The 14484-nt window shown below is 48.0% G+C and overlaps 1 protein-coding gene across 6 annotated transcripts in view; it reads left to right on the forward strand.

The window, feature by feature from the left end:
* Positions 1–14484, forward strand: part of LOC311518209 (uncharacterized protein) — an 84794-nt gene that overhangs the window by 36841 nt on the left and 33469 nt on the right. For all 6 annotated transcript variants that reach the window (XR_014710918.1, XR_014710919.1, XR_014710920.1 and 3 more), the window contains exons 3-5: positions 10798–10943; positions 11877–11999; positions 12731–12822. Coding sequence is in view for 1 of the 6 variants with exons in the window: in XM_084623782.1 (XP_084479908.1) it covers positions 10798–10943; positions 11877–11999; positions 12731–12822 (361 nt within the window). In the remaining 5 variants the exon portion in view is untranslated. The remainder of the gene's footprint in view (positions 1–10797; positions 10944–11876; positions 12000–12730; positions 12823–14484) is intronic.

The following is a 14484-nucleotide window of genomic DNA, read 5'->3' on the forward strand; positions in this document are numbered from 1 at the left end:
AGGAAATTTAGGGTAGTGGTGTTTGGTGACTTTCTTCTGATGGGGACCGAGGCACCCATCTAGTCGCCCTGACATGGCATCCCGGGAGGTACACTGCCTGCCAGGGGCCCGTATCTAAGACATTACGGATGGATGGTTGAGGATCATCTGGCCCTCTGACTACTACCCCATGCTACTCATCCATGTGGGCACTAATGATACTGCGAGGTATGACCCGCACAGATCAGAAGTGACTACAGAGCTCTGGGAGTAAGGGTGAAGGAATTGGGAGTGCAGGTGCTGTTCTCTTTGATCCTTCTGGTCAAGGGTAGGGGCCCAGGCAGAGACAGATGCATCCTGGAGGTGAATGCCTGGCTGCGAGGATGGTGTCGCCAGGAGGGCTTTGGCTTCCTTAGCCACAGGATGCTGTTCCTGGAAAAAGGACTGCTAAGCAGAGATGGGGTCCATCTATCGAGGAAGGGGAAGAGCATATTTGGATACAGACTCGCTAACCTAGTGAGAAGGGCTTTAAAGTAGGGTCGAAGGGGGAAGGTGACTAAAGCCCATAGCTAAGTGAAAAACATGGAGACCTGGGAGAAGGGTCAGAATTTGGGGGGAGCATGGGCTGTTATAGCAGGGATAAGGGAGAGACAAGACAGAACTGGGGGAGAGGGGGAAATCAAATCAGTATCTCAGTTGTCTGTATACTAATGCAAGAAGTATGGGGAATAAGCAGGAAGAACTCAAAATGCTAGTAAATAAACACAACTATGACATAGCTGGCATCACAGATTTGGTGGGATAATAGACATGACTGGAATATTGGTATAGAAGGGAACAGCTTGCTCAGGAAGGACAGGCAGGGAAAAAAGGGAGGAGGTGCTGCCTTGTATGTTAAAAATGTATACACTTGGACTGAGGTTGAGATGGAAATAGGAGACAGACTTGTTGAAAGTCTCTGGGTAAGGATAAAAGGGGTAAAAAACAAGGGTGATGTCCAAGTAGGAGTCTACTACAGTACACTTTTAAAGTTTGCGTACAATACTAAGCTTGGACAGTTTGCAAGTGCTTTGGAGGATAGGATGATCTGGACAAACTGCAGAAATGGTCTGAAGTAAATAGGAATATTGCAGAAAGGGATCTGGAGGTCATAGTGGATCACAAGCTAAATATGAGTCAACAGTGTAACACTGTTGCAAGAAAAGTGAACATCATTCTGGGATGTATTAGCAGGAGTATTGTAAGCAAGACACTCTACTCCACGCTGATTAGGCCTCAACTGGATTATTGTGTCCGGTTCTGGGTGCCACGTTTCAGGAAAGATGTAGACAAATTGGAGAAAATCCAGAGAAGAGGAACAAAAATGATTAAAGAAAACATGACCTATGAGGGAAGATTGAAAAAATTGGGTTTATTTAGTCTGGAAAAGAGAAGACTGAGAGGAGACATAACAGTTTTCAAGTAAAAGGAGGAGGGAGGAAAATTGTTCTTAATCTCTGAGGATAGGAGAAGAAGCAATGGGCTTAAATTGCAGCAAGGGAGGTTTAGGTTGAACATTAGGAAAAATGTCCTAATTGGTGGTTAGGCACTGGTATAAATTGCCTAAGGAGGTTGTAGAATCTCCATCACTGGAGATTTTTCAGAGCAGGTTAGACAAACACCTATCAGGGACAGTCTAGATAACATTTTGTCTGGCCACGAGTGCAGGGGACTGGACTAGATGACCCCCTGAGGTCCCTTCCAGTCCTATGGTTCTATGATTTTATGAAATGATTCATTACAAATCTAAGGGCTGGGTCCTCACAGAAGGCATGTCAATTTACATCAGCTGAGTTTCTGGCCCTTGAAAATATAATGTTTTCCAGCGTCCCTTTATCTCTTACTTTGTTTTCTATGATACAGTTTCTAATCAACATTGTCTGGCAAGATTTTGATCTTTTGAAACTTCACCTAAGGCTGCTTTAGATCACTGCTCCTTTATTCTCAGGTGTTTAGTGTATTTTTCTATATTTTATTTTATTTTTTTCCAATGTGCGATGGGAAGCAGTTCTGCTAAGTGTCCTGATGATAGGATCCCATTGGGGTAACCAAAGCATCGTGAAAATTTCCCCCCCAACAGCTATTAAGCTACCATGAGTGACATCTTAAGCTCTATCACCAGCTGGCATTTCTGGCAACAGCACATCCTGTCAATAGGGACAGAGCTGCCAGCAAGAGTGTTTCATAGGGGCTAGGGGACTGCAGTCACTCACAGAGAAGGTGCAGCGAGGTAAATCGGAGTTCTGATAGCACGGATTTCTCTCCCCATACAGCGATCAGATCCCATACCTCCGGTTCAGTCCATGCTGGAGCTCTTTTGCGATTCTGGGACTCCATCATGGTCACCTCTGCTGATGAGCTCTGCATGGTCATGCTGGCCAAACAGGAAATGAGATTCAAAAGTTCGCGGTTCTTTTCCCGTCTACCTGGCCAGTGCATCTGAGTTGAGAGTGCTGTCCAGAGCGATCACAATGGAGCACTCTGGAATAGCTCCCGGAGGTCAATACCGTCGAATTTTGTCCACAGTACCCCAAATTCGACCCAGCAAGGCCGATTTAAGTGCTTTTCCACTTGTCAGGGGTGGAGTAAGGAATTCAGTTTTAAGAGCCTTTTAAGTCGAAAAAAAGGGGCTTCATCATGTGGACGGGTGCAGGTTTACATCAATTTAACGCTGCTAAATTCGACCTAAAGTCCTAGTGTAGAACAGGGCATAGAGGGAGACAAGTGGCTGAATAGCAGTGGTGGGAGGCCCATGGGAGTATGGGGGGGGGAGTAGGGGGAGGAAAGGAAGGTGGTAAAATGTTAAATGACATTTTGCTGTCAAGTGAATTATAGGAAGGGCGAAATATTCATTAAATGCATGATAGAAACTGGCCATAAAGGACTAGAAATGCAGTCTGAGTCATAAAGCTTTCATCTGGAAGTGAAAGAGTAATTTGCTTGTTTTTATTGTGCTGTCATCAGGCTGACACAACTCTAATTTTAGAGTAGCAGCCTTATTAGTCTGTATCCGCAAAAAGAACAGGAGTACTTATGGCACCTTAGAGACTAACACATTTATTTGAGCATAAGCTTTCGTGAGCTCAAATAAATGTGTTAGTCTCCAAGGAGCCACAAGTACTCCTGTTCTTTTAACTCTAATTTTGTTACCAAAAATAGTTATGATACAAATATAAAGGGTTTATAAATTACATATGTTTCTGCCCTCGTATCAATTGCTATTTAAAGTTGTTTGACAAATAATGGGTATCTGGAGAAATCTCTCACACCAACAGAGTCTGAACAGATCTTAGAATGCACATTGATAGGATTTCCTAGTATTCTTTAAAGTCTTGTGGCCGTGCTTGTTCATTAGACAGCAATCACTGTTTCTATAGTATGAACACAGAAGCCAGTTACAGAAATGGCAGCTTTTTCATTGATTTTAGCAGAAGCAGGATTCTGCTCTCTTATTTAGAACTGCAGTCAAGCAAATTGAACTTCCTCCCAGTCTTGGGTGCCACAGACTCATCATTTTAAGAGCTTATTCATATTATTTAGTTTTTCTCAACTGAATAGGGTTTCCCCAGCCTACAGCCATAAAATACCAGTGTTTGAGCCTTCTAAAAAAAGCATCAATCCAAAACAAAATAAACAGGGACATCTAACTGATGCTAAATGCTCACCCACCACGGAGTTACACATTAACAGAATCATTTGATGTACAAAAAAGACCCTGGTCAAATGCACACTTTGTGGGAATACACTGCCTACAACCTCTGCTGCTGTCACTACTGCTCCACTGTCATTGAGAGTACCTGATTAAAAGAATACTGCCTGCATTTCAGAAATGGCTGTTAAACTGAAAGAAAACAGTCAAACTACCTGGATGGGGGTAGCAGGTCATAAGCCTTACAGTCCCATGTTAGGTCTTTTTTGTTGAGTTTAGTTTTATTTTTTCTATTTATTTTAACTTTGACAACACAGTTAGCTTGTGAAGGCTGCTATTAAAATAAATACTAGTACAATTTGGTTACCAGAACACAATGTACTGTTTACAACATTCAGAACAAGATAGCTAGTGAGAGGGAATAAATTCACTCAATTCCCTTCAGTAAGCAGAAGTCGTAGGAAGCCTCTGTCCTCAAACCTCAAAGCAACCATAACACTCTCAACTCCTAGAATGGCAATATCACAGTGTTTTGTCATCCAGCCTTTTAAGCCAGGCTCTTTCTTATATGATTCACATACCACGTGTGAAATTGGGACCCTTGACCTGCCAGCTCTTCCCTTTTCTATCTATTCCCTTTCCACCCTTCTTATCTCTTTTTCTTTCTCCTTTTCTCTATTCCTCTTATTAGGGTATGTCTACGCGACGAAATTAGGTCGATTTTATAGAAGTCGATCTTTAGAAAGCAATTTTATATAGTAGATTGTGTATGTCCCCACTAAGCGCAGTAGGTTGGCGGAGTGCGTCCTCAATACCATGGCTAGCATCTACTCACGGAGTGGTGCACTGTGGGTAGCTATCCCACAGTCTCCGCTGCCCAGTGGAATTCTGGGTTAAGTTCCTGATGCCTGATGGGGCAAAAACATTGTCATGGGTGGTTTGGAGTACATGTCGTCAGTCTCCCCTTCCTCCCTCCGTGAAAGCAATGGCAGATAATCGTTTTGCGCCTTTTGTCCTGGGTTACCCATGCAGATGCCATAGCATGGCAAGCATGGAGCCCGCTCAGCTCAGTGCTGCTGTTGTGAGCATTGTAAACACCTCGCACATTATCCTGCAGTATGTGCAGAACCTAGCTAAGAGACGCTGGCACGAGGACGATTGTGAGGAGGACATGGACACAGATGTTCCTGAAAGCACAGGATGTGGCAACTGGGACATCACGGTGGCAGTGGGGCTGGTTGATACAGTGGAACGCCTATTCTGGGCCTGGCAAACAAGCACAGACTGGTGAGACCGCATAGCATTGCAGGTATGGGATGATTCCCAGTGGTTGCAAAACTTTCGCATGCGTAAAGCCACTTTCATGGAACTTTGTGAGTTGCTTTGCCCAGCCCTGAAGCACAGAAACACCAAGATGGGAGCTGCCCTGATAGCTGAGAAGCGAGTGGCGGTAGCCCTGTGGAAGCTTGCAATGCCTGACTGCTACTGGTCAGTCAGGAATCAATTTGGAGTGGGCAAATCTACAGTGGGGACTGCTGTGATCCAAGTAGCCAAGGCAATCAGTGACCTTCTGCTAGCAGGGGTAGTGACTCTGGGCAATGTGCATGTCATAGTGGATGGCTTTGCTGCAGTGGGGTTCCCTAACTGTGGTGGGGCGATAGGCGAGATGCATATCCCTATCTTGGCATCAGACCACCTTACCAACCAATACTTAAACCACAAGGGGGACTTCTCAATAGTGCTGCAAGCGCTGGTGGAACACAAGGGATGTTTCACCGATATCAACATGGGATGGTCCGGAAAGGTGCATGACACTCGCATCTTTAGGAATTCCAGGCTGTTCGAACAGCTGCAAGAAGGGACTTACTTCCCAGACCAGAAAATTACCAGTGGGGATGTTAAAATGCCACAAGTACTCCTTTTCTTTTTGAAAATGCCAATAGTTATACTTGGGGACCCAGCCTACTCCTTGCTCCCATGGCTCATGAAGCTGTACACAGGCAAACTGGACAGTAGTAAGGAACAGTTTAACTATAGGCTGAGCAAGTGCAGAATGGTGGTAGAATGTGCCTTTGGACATTTAAAAGCTTGCTGGCGCTGTTTTCTGACTAGGTTAGACCTCAGCGCAACCAACATTCCCATTGTTATTGCTGCTTGCTGTGTGCTCCATAATATCTGTGAGAGAAACGGAGAGACATTTATGGCAGCATGGGAGGTTGAGGCAAATCACCTGGTGGCCAAATTTGAACAGCCAGACACCAGGGCTATTAGAAGAGCACAGCTAGGTGCGCTGCATATCAGACAGGCTTTGAAAAACAGTTTCATGACTGGCCAGGCTATGGTGTGACCATTGTGTGTGTTTCTCCTTGATGCAAAACCACCCCCTTTATTGAATTTACTTCCCTGTAAGCCAATCCCCCTGCCCCCTTCAACCATAGCTGGCAAAGGAAATAAAATCCTATTGTTTTGAATCCATGCATTCGTTATTTATTAAAAGAAAAGGAAGATCACTGACAAAGAAGCCCGGGTGAATAGAGGGGAATGATCATGTCCCTCGATCTGCTGGCAATACTTATACAGTCCAAAATGCCGTTAGCCTTCCTGGGAACAAGGACATACTGTTGACTCATATCCAGCTTCTCGTCCACTGTAACCCCTAGGTCCTTTTCTGCAGAACTGCCACCTAGCCAGTGGATCCCCAGCCTGTAGGAGTGCATGGGATTCTTCCTTCCTAAGTGCAGGACTCTGCACTTGTCCTTGTTGAACCTCATCAGATTTCTTTTGGCCCAATCCTCTAATTTTTCTAGGTCCCTTTGTATCCTATCCCTACCCTCCAGCTTATCTACCACTCCTCCCAGTTTAGTGTCATCTGCAAACTTGCTGAGGGTGCAATCCATGCCATCCTCCAGATCATTAATGAAGATATTGAACAAAACCAGCCCCAGGACTAACCCATGGGGCACTCCACTTGATACCAGCTGCCAACTAGACAAGGAGCCATTGATCACTACCCATTGAGCCCAACAATCTAGCCAGCTTTCTATCCACCTTATAGTCAATTCATCCAGACCATACTTCTTTAACTTACTGGCAAGTTCTCCGGGATGATTCCTTTTAGCCAAGCGCAAACAGCCCAGCATGAACGGGGTCCTTTTACTGTTCCCTTACAAAATTCCCCTGTTTCAACCAGGTGACCATGAATGATATCACTCTCCTGAGGCTGATTTAATTGGGGATTGGTCCTGCTTTGAGCAGGGGGTTGGACTAGATGACCTCCTGAGGTCCCTTCCAACCCTGATATTCTATGAGGCTGACACAGAAAGATAAAGACTGAATGTTGCATGAATGTGACGAAAACCCAGGACCATTCTCTGCCATGCTTTGTGCTGCAGTGATTCCAGACTACTTGCTACTGGCTTGGCATGGTAAAGTGTCCTACCGTGAAGGACAAAATAAGGCAGCCCTCCCCAGAAGCCTTCTGCAAAGGCTTTCAGAGTACCTCCAGGAGAGCTTAATGGAGATGTCCCTGGAGGATTCCCGCTCCATCCCCAGACACGTTAACAGACTTTTCCAGTACTGTACTGGCTGCGAATGCATCCCAATTCTTCAGGGCAAATCAAACATTAAACAAATTGCTTTTAACCCCTGTAGTGTAGTTACAAATGTGCACTCACCAGAGCTGCCTTCTCCACCTCCAGGGTCCAGGAACCTGCCTTGGGAGGGTATTGGCTCCAGAGTGATAAAAAGGTCCTGGCTGCTGGGGAGAACGGATTCTCCACTTGCCTGCTGCGCATTCTCCTCCTCCTCCTCTTCCTCATCCACAAAATCCTCCTCCATGTTGTGTGAGACTCCCCCCTTGCAGGTGTCCACTGTCAGTGGTGCGGTAGTGGTAGGGTCCCTCCCTAGAATGGCATGCAGCTGATCATAGAAGCAGTATGTATGGGGCCCTGACCCGGAGCAACCGTTTTCTTCCTTTGTCTTGTAGTAGGCTTGCCTGAGCTCCTTAACTTTCACATGGCACTGCTGTGTGTCCCTGTTGTAGCCTCTCTCCACCATGCCCTGTGTGATTTTGGCATATATATTAGCATTTCTTCTTTTTGATCGGAGTTCGGCCTGCACAGATTCTTCTCCCCGTACAGCAAACAGATCCAGTGTCTCCCATTCACTCCATGCTGGAGCTCATTTGCAATTCTGGGACTGCATGGTCACCTGTGCTGCTGAGCTCACCACGCTGACCAAACAGGAAATGAAATTCAAAAGTTCCCGGGGCTTTTCCTGTGTCCCTGGCTAGTACATCGGAGTTGAAAATGCTGTCCAGAGCGGTCACATTGGAGCACTCTTGGATAGTTCCCAGAGGCCAATACCGTCGAATTGCACAATACTGCATCTGCACTACCCCAAATTTGACCCAAGAAGGTCAATTTTAGTGCTACTTCCCTCGCCAGGGCGGAGTACAGCAGTTGATTTTAAGAGCCCTTTAGGTCAACGGAACAGGGTTGGTTGTGTAGCTGCATTGCTTATAAAATCAACCTAACGCCGCTAAATTTGACCTAACCTCATAGTGTAGACCTGGGCTTAGTCAGTTCCCTCCTCCAGCCTCTAGCGTTTTAAATACATATTTATCCTAAATCCCTATCTTGTTGATTACAATGGGCCGTATGACTATTGCTAACCTCAAGGATTCAAAAATTATGAGATGTCATTTTGCATTCTTTAAATTTACCTCCTGGTTCATGAGCCTTTGCTTTTCATGTTTTCAAGCTTTTCTCAGCAGCCAGGAGGGCTAGAAACTTACTTTTTTAATGAAAACTGAGATTTTATGTAATCCCATGACTCCAGAAGCTGGAGCTTTAAGGAAAACACCAAACATTGAGACCCCTTATAAAAGGGTGAGACTTAGCACTGCTACCGTTGTCATTTGGTAAGGGCTTGTCTTCACTGCAGTATTAACTTGAGTTATAACACCTCTTATGGTTGGCCTCAGTCGAGTGAGAGCACTGTCATTGCAAAACAGCATGATTGGATTTGCAGCACACTATAGCTATATTCCCACTGCAGTCCTTGTTTGAGCATCCAGCACTCAAGCTTTAACAGATGTACCCCTGATGACCAGCTAGCTCAAGATTAAAGCACCACTTAACTTGAGTTTGGGTGTGTGTGAGAGAGAGAGAGCGAGAGAGAGAGAACAAGACTTGAATTAGAGACAAGACTCGAGCTATACCTCATGCTTACACTGCAGTGAAGACAGCCCTAAAATGGTGAAAGCAGTGTCCAAGAGGAAGAGAACAGAAAATAGACAGTATAAAAGATGAATGTGGCAAAACTGGGGCAGAGCATGGGGGCAAGGAAATTATAGTGAGGGGAAACTGAGCTGCTACTTTATCATGATGGAGCCTGCTGTGAAAAAAAACTGAGAAGCCCTGAGCTTAAAAACAAAACAACTTGGCTGTCCTAACCATGTAGTCTAATAAAATGACAGTTATACTTAATTTTGCACTGAAAAAGCTAAAGGCATTTTTGGCAAAAAATCAGAGACTGGCAGGGCTGGTGCTGAAAAGGATCATACTTGGAACTTTTCTTCTTCAAAAAGTGCTTTACAACATTAACTAATTAATCAAAATAAAACATATGACATATTCTGCGCATAGCTACTAGTTGTTAGGCTTCTCTGGCTCTGGGATTGCCAGCCAAAATATATAATTATAATCACTAATGCTGCTTGTTTAGAAGCACATGCTTCAGTGGCAAGGCTGGCATAGTGGGGCTGGTTTGGTCTAAATTTGCCCCTCTGATAAATAGCAACAGCCTATGTTAATGAGTGCTGCTTAATCAAACAATAGCAACATTTCTCCTTAATGAAGATGCATTTGTTCCATGTTTAATCGGGCATTAAATAAGCATGAAACTCTGAAGTCTGATCTTCTGATTTTATTTTCCACATGAACTGAATGCAAAGTTTAAAAATACTGAGTAGGCCTGCAAACCCCATCTCCCTCCTGCTCAGATCCACCATCACCCTCCCTGAGTTTGAAGTAAGTGACCTCTGACCCCAGCTTCCTGACTTCAAGCGTAGGTGGGCTGGCTCAAACGGGCTGTAGGATGTGCTGCTGCAGGGGCTGTGGGTTAGGAGTGTTCCTCTTGGGGAGGCAGAATCAGAGCAGAAAATAAGCTTGGCTTGAGTCAAGTTCTTCTTGTCCTGGTTAAGTGGTGACTCTGGGCTTTTAAGGGGACCATGCTCCAGGTTCATGCCTTCTTGTCATCCTGGAGCAGCTGGGGAAGCAAATCCCCATGGAGGGCCCTGCCCACATCCCTGTGCTCCAGGCTCACTTGAGGGCAGAGGAAATTAAGGATCTAGCTCTAGCTCCTATCCCCTAGCATCTCCTGTAGAGGGGCTGAGGGGAAGGAGTGTCCTGGGCCCGGGGAGACTGGGAGCTGACAGGAAAATGCTGATAGAGTCCCCTCTCCCTCTTCCTTCCATTAGAACTCAGCAGAATTCCCCAGGATGGGTCACCGTGTGGCACAGCTGGCTCTGTCCATCAGTGACCCAGCCAAGGACCTGAGCCGGCAGGCCAGAGAGGGAGTGTACCGGCTCTACCAGCTGCTGCTGCACCAGAGGGGTTAGGAACCCAGCTGGGGAATGGCACCCAGTAGAAGAGTGAGAGTGGGACCCCAGCCAATTTGTCTGACTGACCCTGGCTGGAGGCTGAGTCTCTCTCTATCTCTTTCTCTGTTCTACACCAGCCCCCACAATTCTGTTGGGCCAGGCACGCAGCGAGGACTCTGCTCACTGTGCGGCCACCAATGGGATTGGAAGGACACAAGCACTGCAACCAGAATGACAAATGTGTGTGTGTGTCTGTTTCCCAGGGCTGACCATCCATGAGGCCAAAGCCCTGTGGTGTTGGGACTGGCACCAGGACGGCAGGCTCCTGGGCTACAGGAACACAGCCAGGACGGGGGTGGTAAGGACACTCTGCCAGGGCATGACACAGCTCAGGGAGTGGGAGTGGCTGGGCTCCCTGCAGTGGCTGCCTCCTGGGGCCACTAGACAGAGATACCATTCTAGCCCCAGAATTTGGAGCCTCGCCCTGGGCAATCTGCTAATGCCTCCCCCGTCTTGTTGATTTTAGGTCTTCGGAAAGTTCTTCTAGGAGAGGCAGAGAAGATCCTTCCTCCAGATGGCAGTGCTGGCCATCCACAACCCCCTGTCAGCCAGGCTGGGCTGCTCCTCACCTACTCCCTCCTGGGGGAAGCCCAGCAGCTGATGGAGGACAAGGTAAGCAGCTACATTAGACTCAGGAGATTGGGGCAGGGCCCAGGCCTCATTCCTATCCTATGGTCATTCGCTGGCCCGGCAACAAGGAGCCTGGTGGGGAATGAGAGTGAGAGCAGGTGCTACTGGGTAGAGAGATGAACCAACCTACATGAGCAGGAGGGAGCCAGCTTGTCCCCGGAGCAGCTCCAACCCAGCTCTTTAGCAATGCTAATTAATGACAAGCATTACCTCATCACGGACTTATGTTCTTAGGACACCGTGTTATCGCTCTTGTGATATCGCTCATCGTTCCCAGTGGCCTAATGTCCATGTCACCTGAGCCACCACCCAGAGTTGCTCCCATCACTGGCAGCCTGGGAGGCCAAGGACTGACGGGTGATGGCGACGCACCAGGCAGGGCTGAGGCACATGGGAATGGGAAGCTTGTCCTGCTGCTGGCAGGGCTGGATCCGCTCTAGAGAGAACAGGAGGATTCAGTCAGCAAGGGCTGCTGGTCTGCCCCATTCACCAGGGTTGCCATCCTGCAGCTTCAGCATTAGTGGCTGGGATGACTTGGGGAAATGTCTCAACCTCCCCACATCCCACTTCACTTCTGCCAGAATCCCTCCTGCCCCACCTCCTAGAGCCCCCTCTCTGCCCAACCTGGGTTGGGGTGGAGGAGAGGGTTTTGAGAACTTGAGTTGTGGATTGGAGGTGGAACAGCTGTCAGGGGCACTGAGGGGGAGGCAGCAGGAGCTCACCCTACAAGGAGGGGGGTTGGTACTGGAGGTCACTAGAAAGGACAAGAAGACTCCATTCTGGGGGTCAGGAGGGTGAATCTACTCTCAGAGGTAGGCAGGTGCTGGGTGGAAATGCTGCTGGTTCCAGGTGCCCTTAATCCCACCAATTCCTCGGGGGCATCTGAGTCTCTGACAGGTTCTCGTTCCCTTGCAGCAGGAGGATTTCACGGCCAATGTGATGCGCCAGCTCCTCATCATCCAGCACTTGCGCCAGGTGCCTGAGGCACTGCAGGACTGTGCCTCTGAGACCACCAGCAACTCCCACTCCCTGCTGCAGGTACTGCTCTGGCTCACTGTAAATGGGGAGCTAGTGGAAGGGGAAATGGAGCCCCTGTCACTCACAAAAATTCTCTCCCCTCTCTTTGGAGCAGGGTCCTTCCCCTTACCCCCCAAATTTCTTCATCTGGGGCAGGAGTTCTTTCCCTCACACCCATTCCCCCCCGCCGTTTCCTTGGTCTATCCCCATTCCATTCCCCTTGCTCCCAGGCAGAGCTCTCCCTGCCCCACATGGTGCAGAAGGGCCATTGTGTCAGGGCCACAGCCCCTAGCCCCACTGAAGCTCGCAAAGCTCCACTTTGAGGAGGTGGGGGTGGGACAGAGGCTCAGGGCTAGCTTCACCTCCTGCCCTGTATTCTCCCCTTGGCCCTTCTATGGGGTTCTCTGGGTGTGAAATGAATAGGAGCCTCCTTCCCAGCTGTCTTCCAGGCCCTGGGATCTGTCACAGCCTCCCAGACAGGTGCAGCCTGCAGCTGAGCCACCTCCGGGAGCAGTGGGGACAGGTCATCTCGTCCCATCAAAGCAAGCAATGCTGGCTCTCAAAGAAGCTTAGATGGAAGACCCCACTCCCTCATAGGAGTAAGAGCCATTTACTCCTTGGGACGTGTGGGTCTCTTGGGGGAGAAATGGGATCCCTGATGCACAGCCTGGCTGGGAGCCTCCCCCATCCTTGGCTCCCAGCTCTGGGACAGAGACGTCTCCATCATTGTACCACCCTGGTTTTGTTCCTAGGAAGGGGCTCTCCGGAGATGTCTTCGAACCTGGACTCCTAAGAGCGTTTCCAGCAGGAGGCTCCAGCCCCTCGGGCATGAAGAGAACTTCAGGTAGTCTCGTTCATATGGCATCTCCGGTCTCCAGCTCCACTTCCCGCAGCAGGGCAAATGAACCCATCAGCTCCCAGAATCCCAACTCTTTGACCTCCTTCCGGTCAGCAGTGGGGTTTCTCCAGGCCCTCACCACACCTGTCAGCCACTGAATGATGAAGGGCCTGAATGTCAGAGTCACCAAAACAAGCAAACTCCAGTTCCAGGCAGTGGGGCCTGTGTGTACTCAGCCCCTCTGGAAACCAGGTCTGAAATGGGGAGCAAGGACCTCAGCTCAGTAACAGCAGGAGTAGGCAGAGCAGGCCTGTAACTGGGGGCTTTCCCCTGGGCTGCACAGCCTGGGGCTTAGCCAAGCTGTCATAAATATAAAGGGAAGGGTAAACCCCTTTAAAATCCCTCCTGGCCAGAGGAAAAATCCTCTCACCTGTAAAGGGTTAAGAAGCTAAAGGTAACCTCGCTGGCACCTGACCAAAATGACCAATGAGGAGACAAGATACTTTCAAAAGTTGGGAGGAGGGAGAGAAACAAAGGGTCTGTGTCTGTCTGTATGCTGCTTTTGCCAGGGATAGAACAGGAATGGAGTCTTAGAACTTTTAGTAAGTAATCTAGCTAGGTATGTGTTAGATTATGATCTCTTTAAATGGCTGAGAAAGGAACTGTGCTGAATAGAATGACTATTCCTGTCTATGTGTCTTTTTTGTAACTTAAGGTTTTGCCTAGAGGGATTCTCTATGTTTTGAATCTAATTACTAGTAAGGTATCTACCATCCTGATTTTACAGAGGTGATCCCTTTACTTCTATTAAAAGTCTTCCTGTAAGAAAACTGAATGCTTTTTCATTGTTCCCAGTTCCAAGGGTTTGGGTCTGTGGTCACCTATGCAAATTGGTGAGGATTTTTACCAAACCTTTCCCAGGAAGTGGGGTGCAAGGGTTGGGAGGATTTTGGGGGGAAAGACGTGTCCAAACTACGTTTCCCAGTAAACCCAGTTAGAGTTTGGTGGTGGCAGTGAAGATCCAGGGACAAAGGATAAAATTAATTTGTACCTTGGGGAAGTTTTAACCTAAGCTGGTGAAAGTAAGCTTAGGAGGTTTTCGTGCAAGTCCCCACATCTGTACCCTAGAGTTCAGAGTGGGGGAGGAACCTTGACACAAGCTGATTACAGAATAAGCCCTAACTGAGAGGCACCATGTACCTCCCACTAAAGAGCCAGAGTGCAGTGGTGATACACCCCAGCTGAGGAATCAACAGGAATGAGAACGAGATAGGAAGTTCAGAGGAGCAAGGAAAGTCTAGAGGGGAACTTGAGAAGAGAAATAGGAAGTACCCAGGGCAAACTGAAGCAAAGAGAAAGAAGCAGACCTAGCTGTTGGGTACAGGGCCCTGGGCTGCTCCCAATGTCAGGGTGGGACTGGGTTCCCCTACTGGCTGCAAATAAGGGGGCTTACACGCACCGGGAGAGGGTTACCAAGCCCAGCATGTGGGCTGCAGGCTGAGCAAGGGCCCCAGCGATGGCAGAAGGACTTCTTTCTGTGGAAAGATCTCTTTGGACTTTTAGTGTGAGACAAGCTGGGCCACAGAAGGGTGGACTAAAGGTGGTGACCTGGCCGGAGGGCTGAGTTAGCAGACAGAGAAACTGTCATGGTGCTGGAGTGACCATCGA

Source organism: Lepidochelys olivacea (genome assembly GCF_965140295.1).
Source record: "Lepidochelys olivacea isolate rLepOli2 genome assembly, chromosome: 3".
NCBI lineage: Eukaryota > Metazoa > Chordata > Testudines > Cheloniidae > Lepidochelys > Lepidochelys olivacea.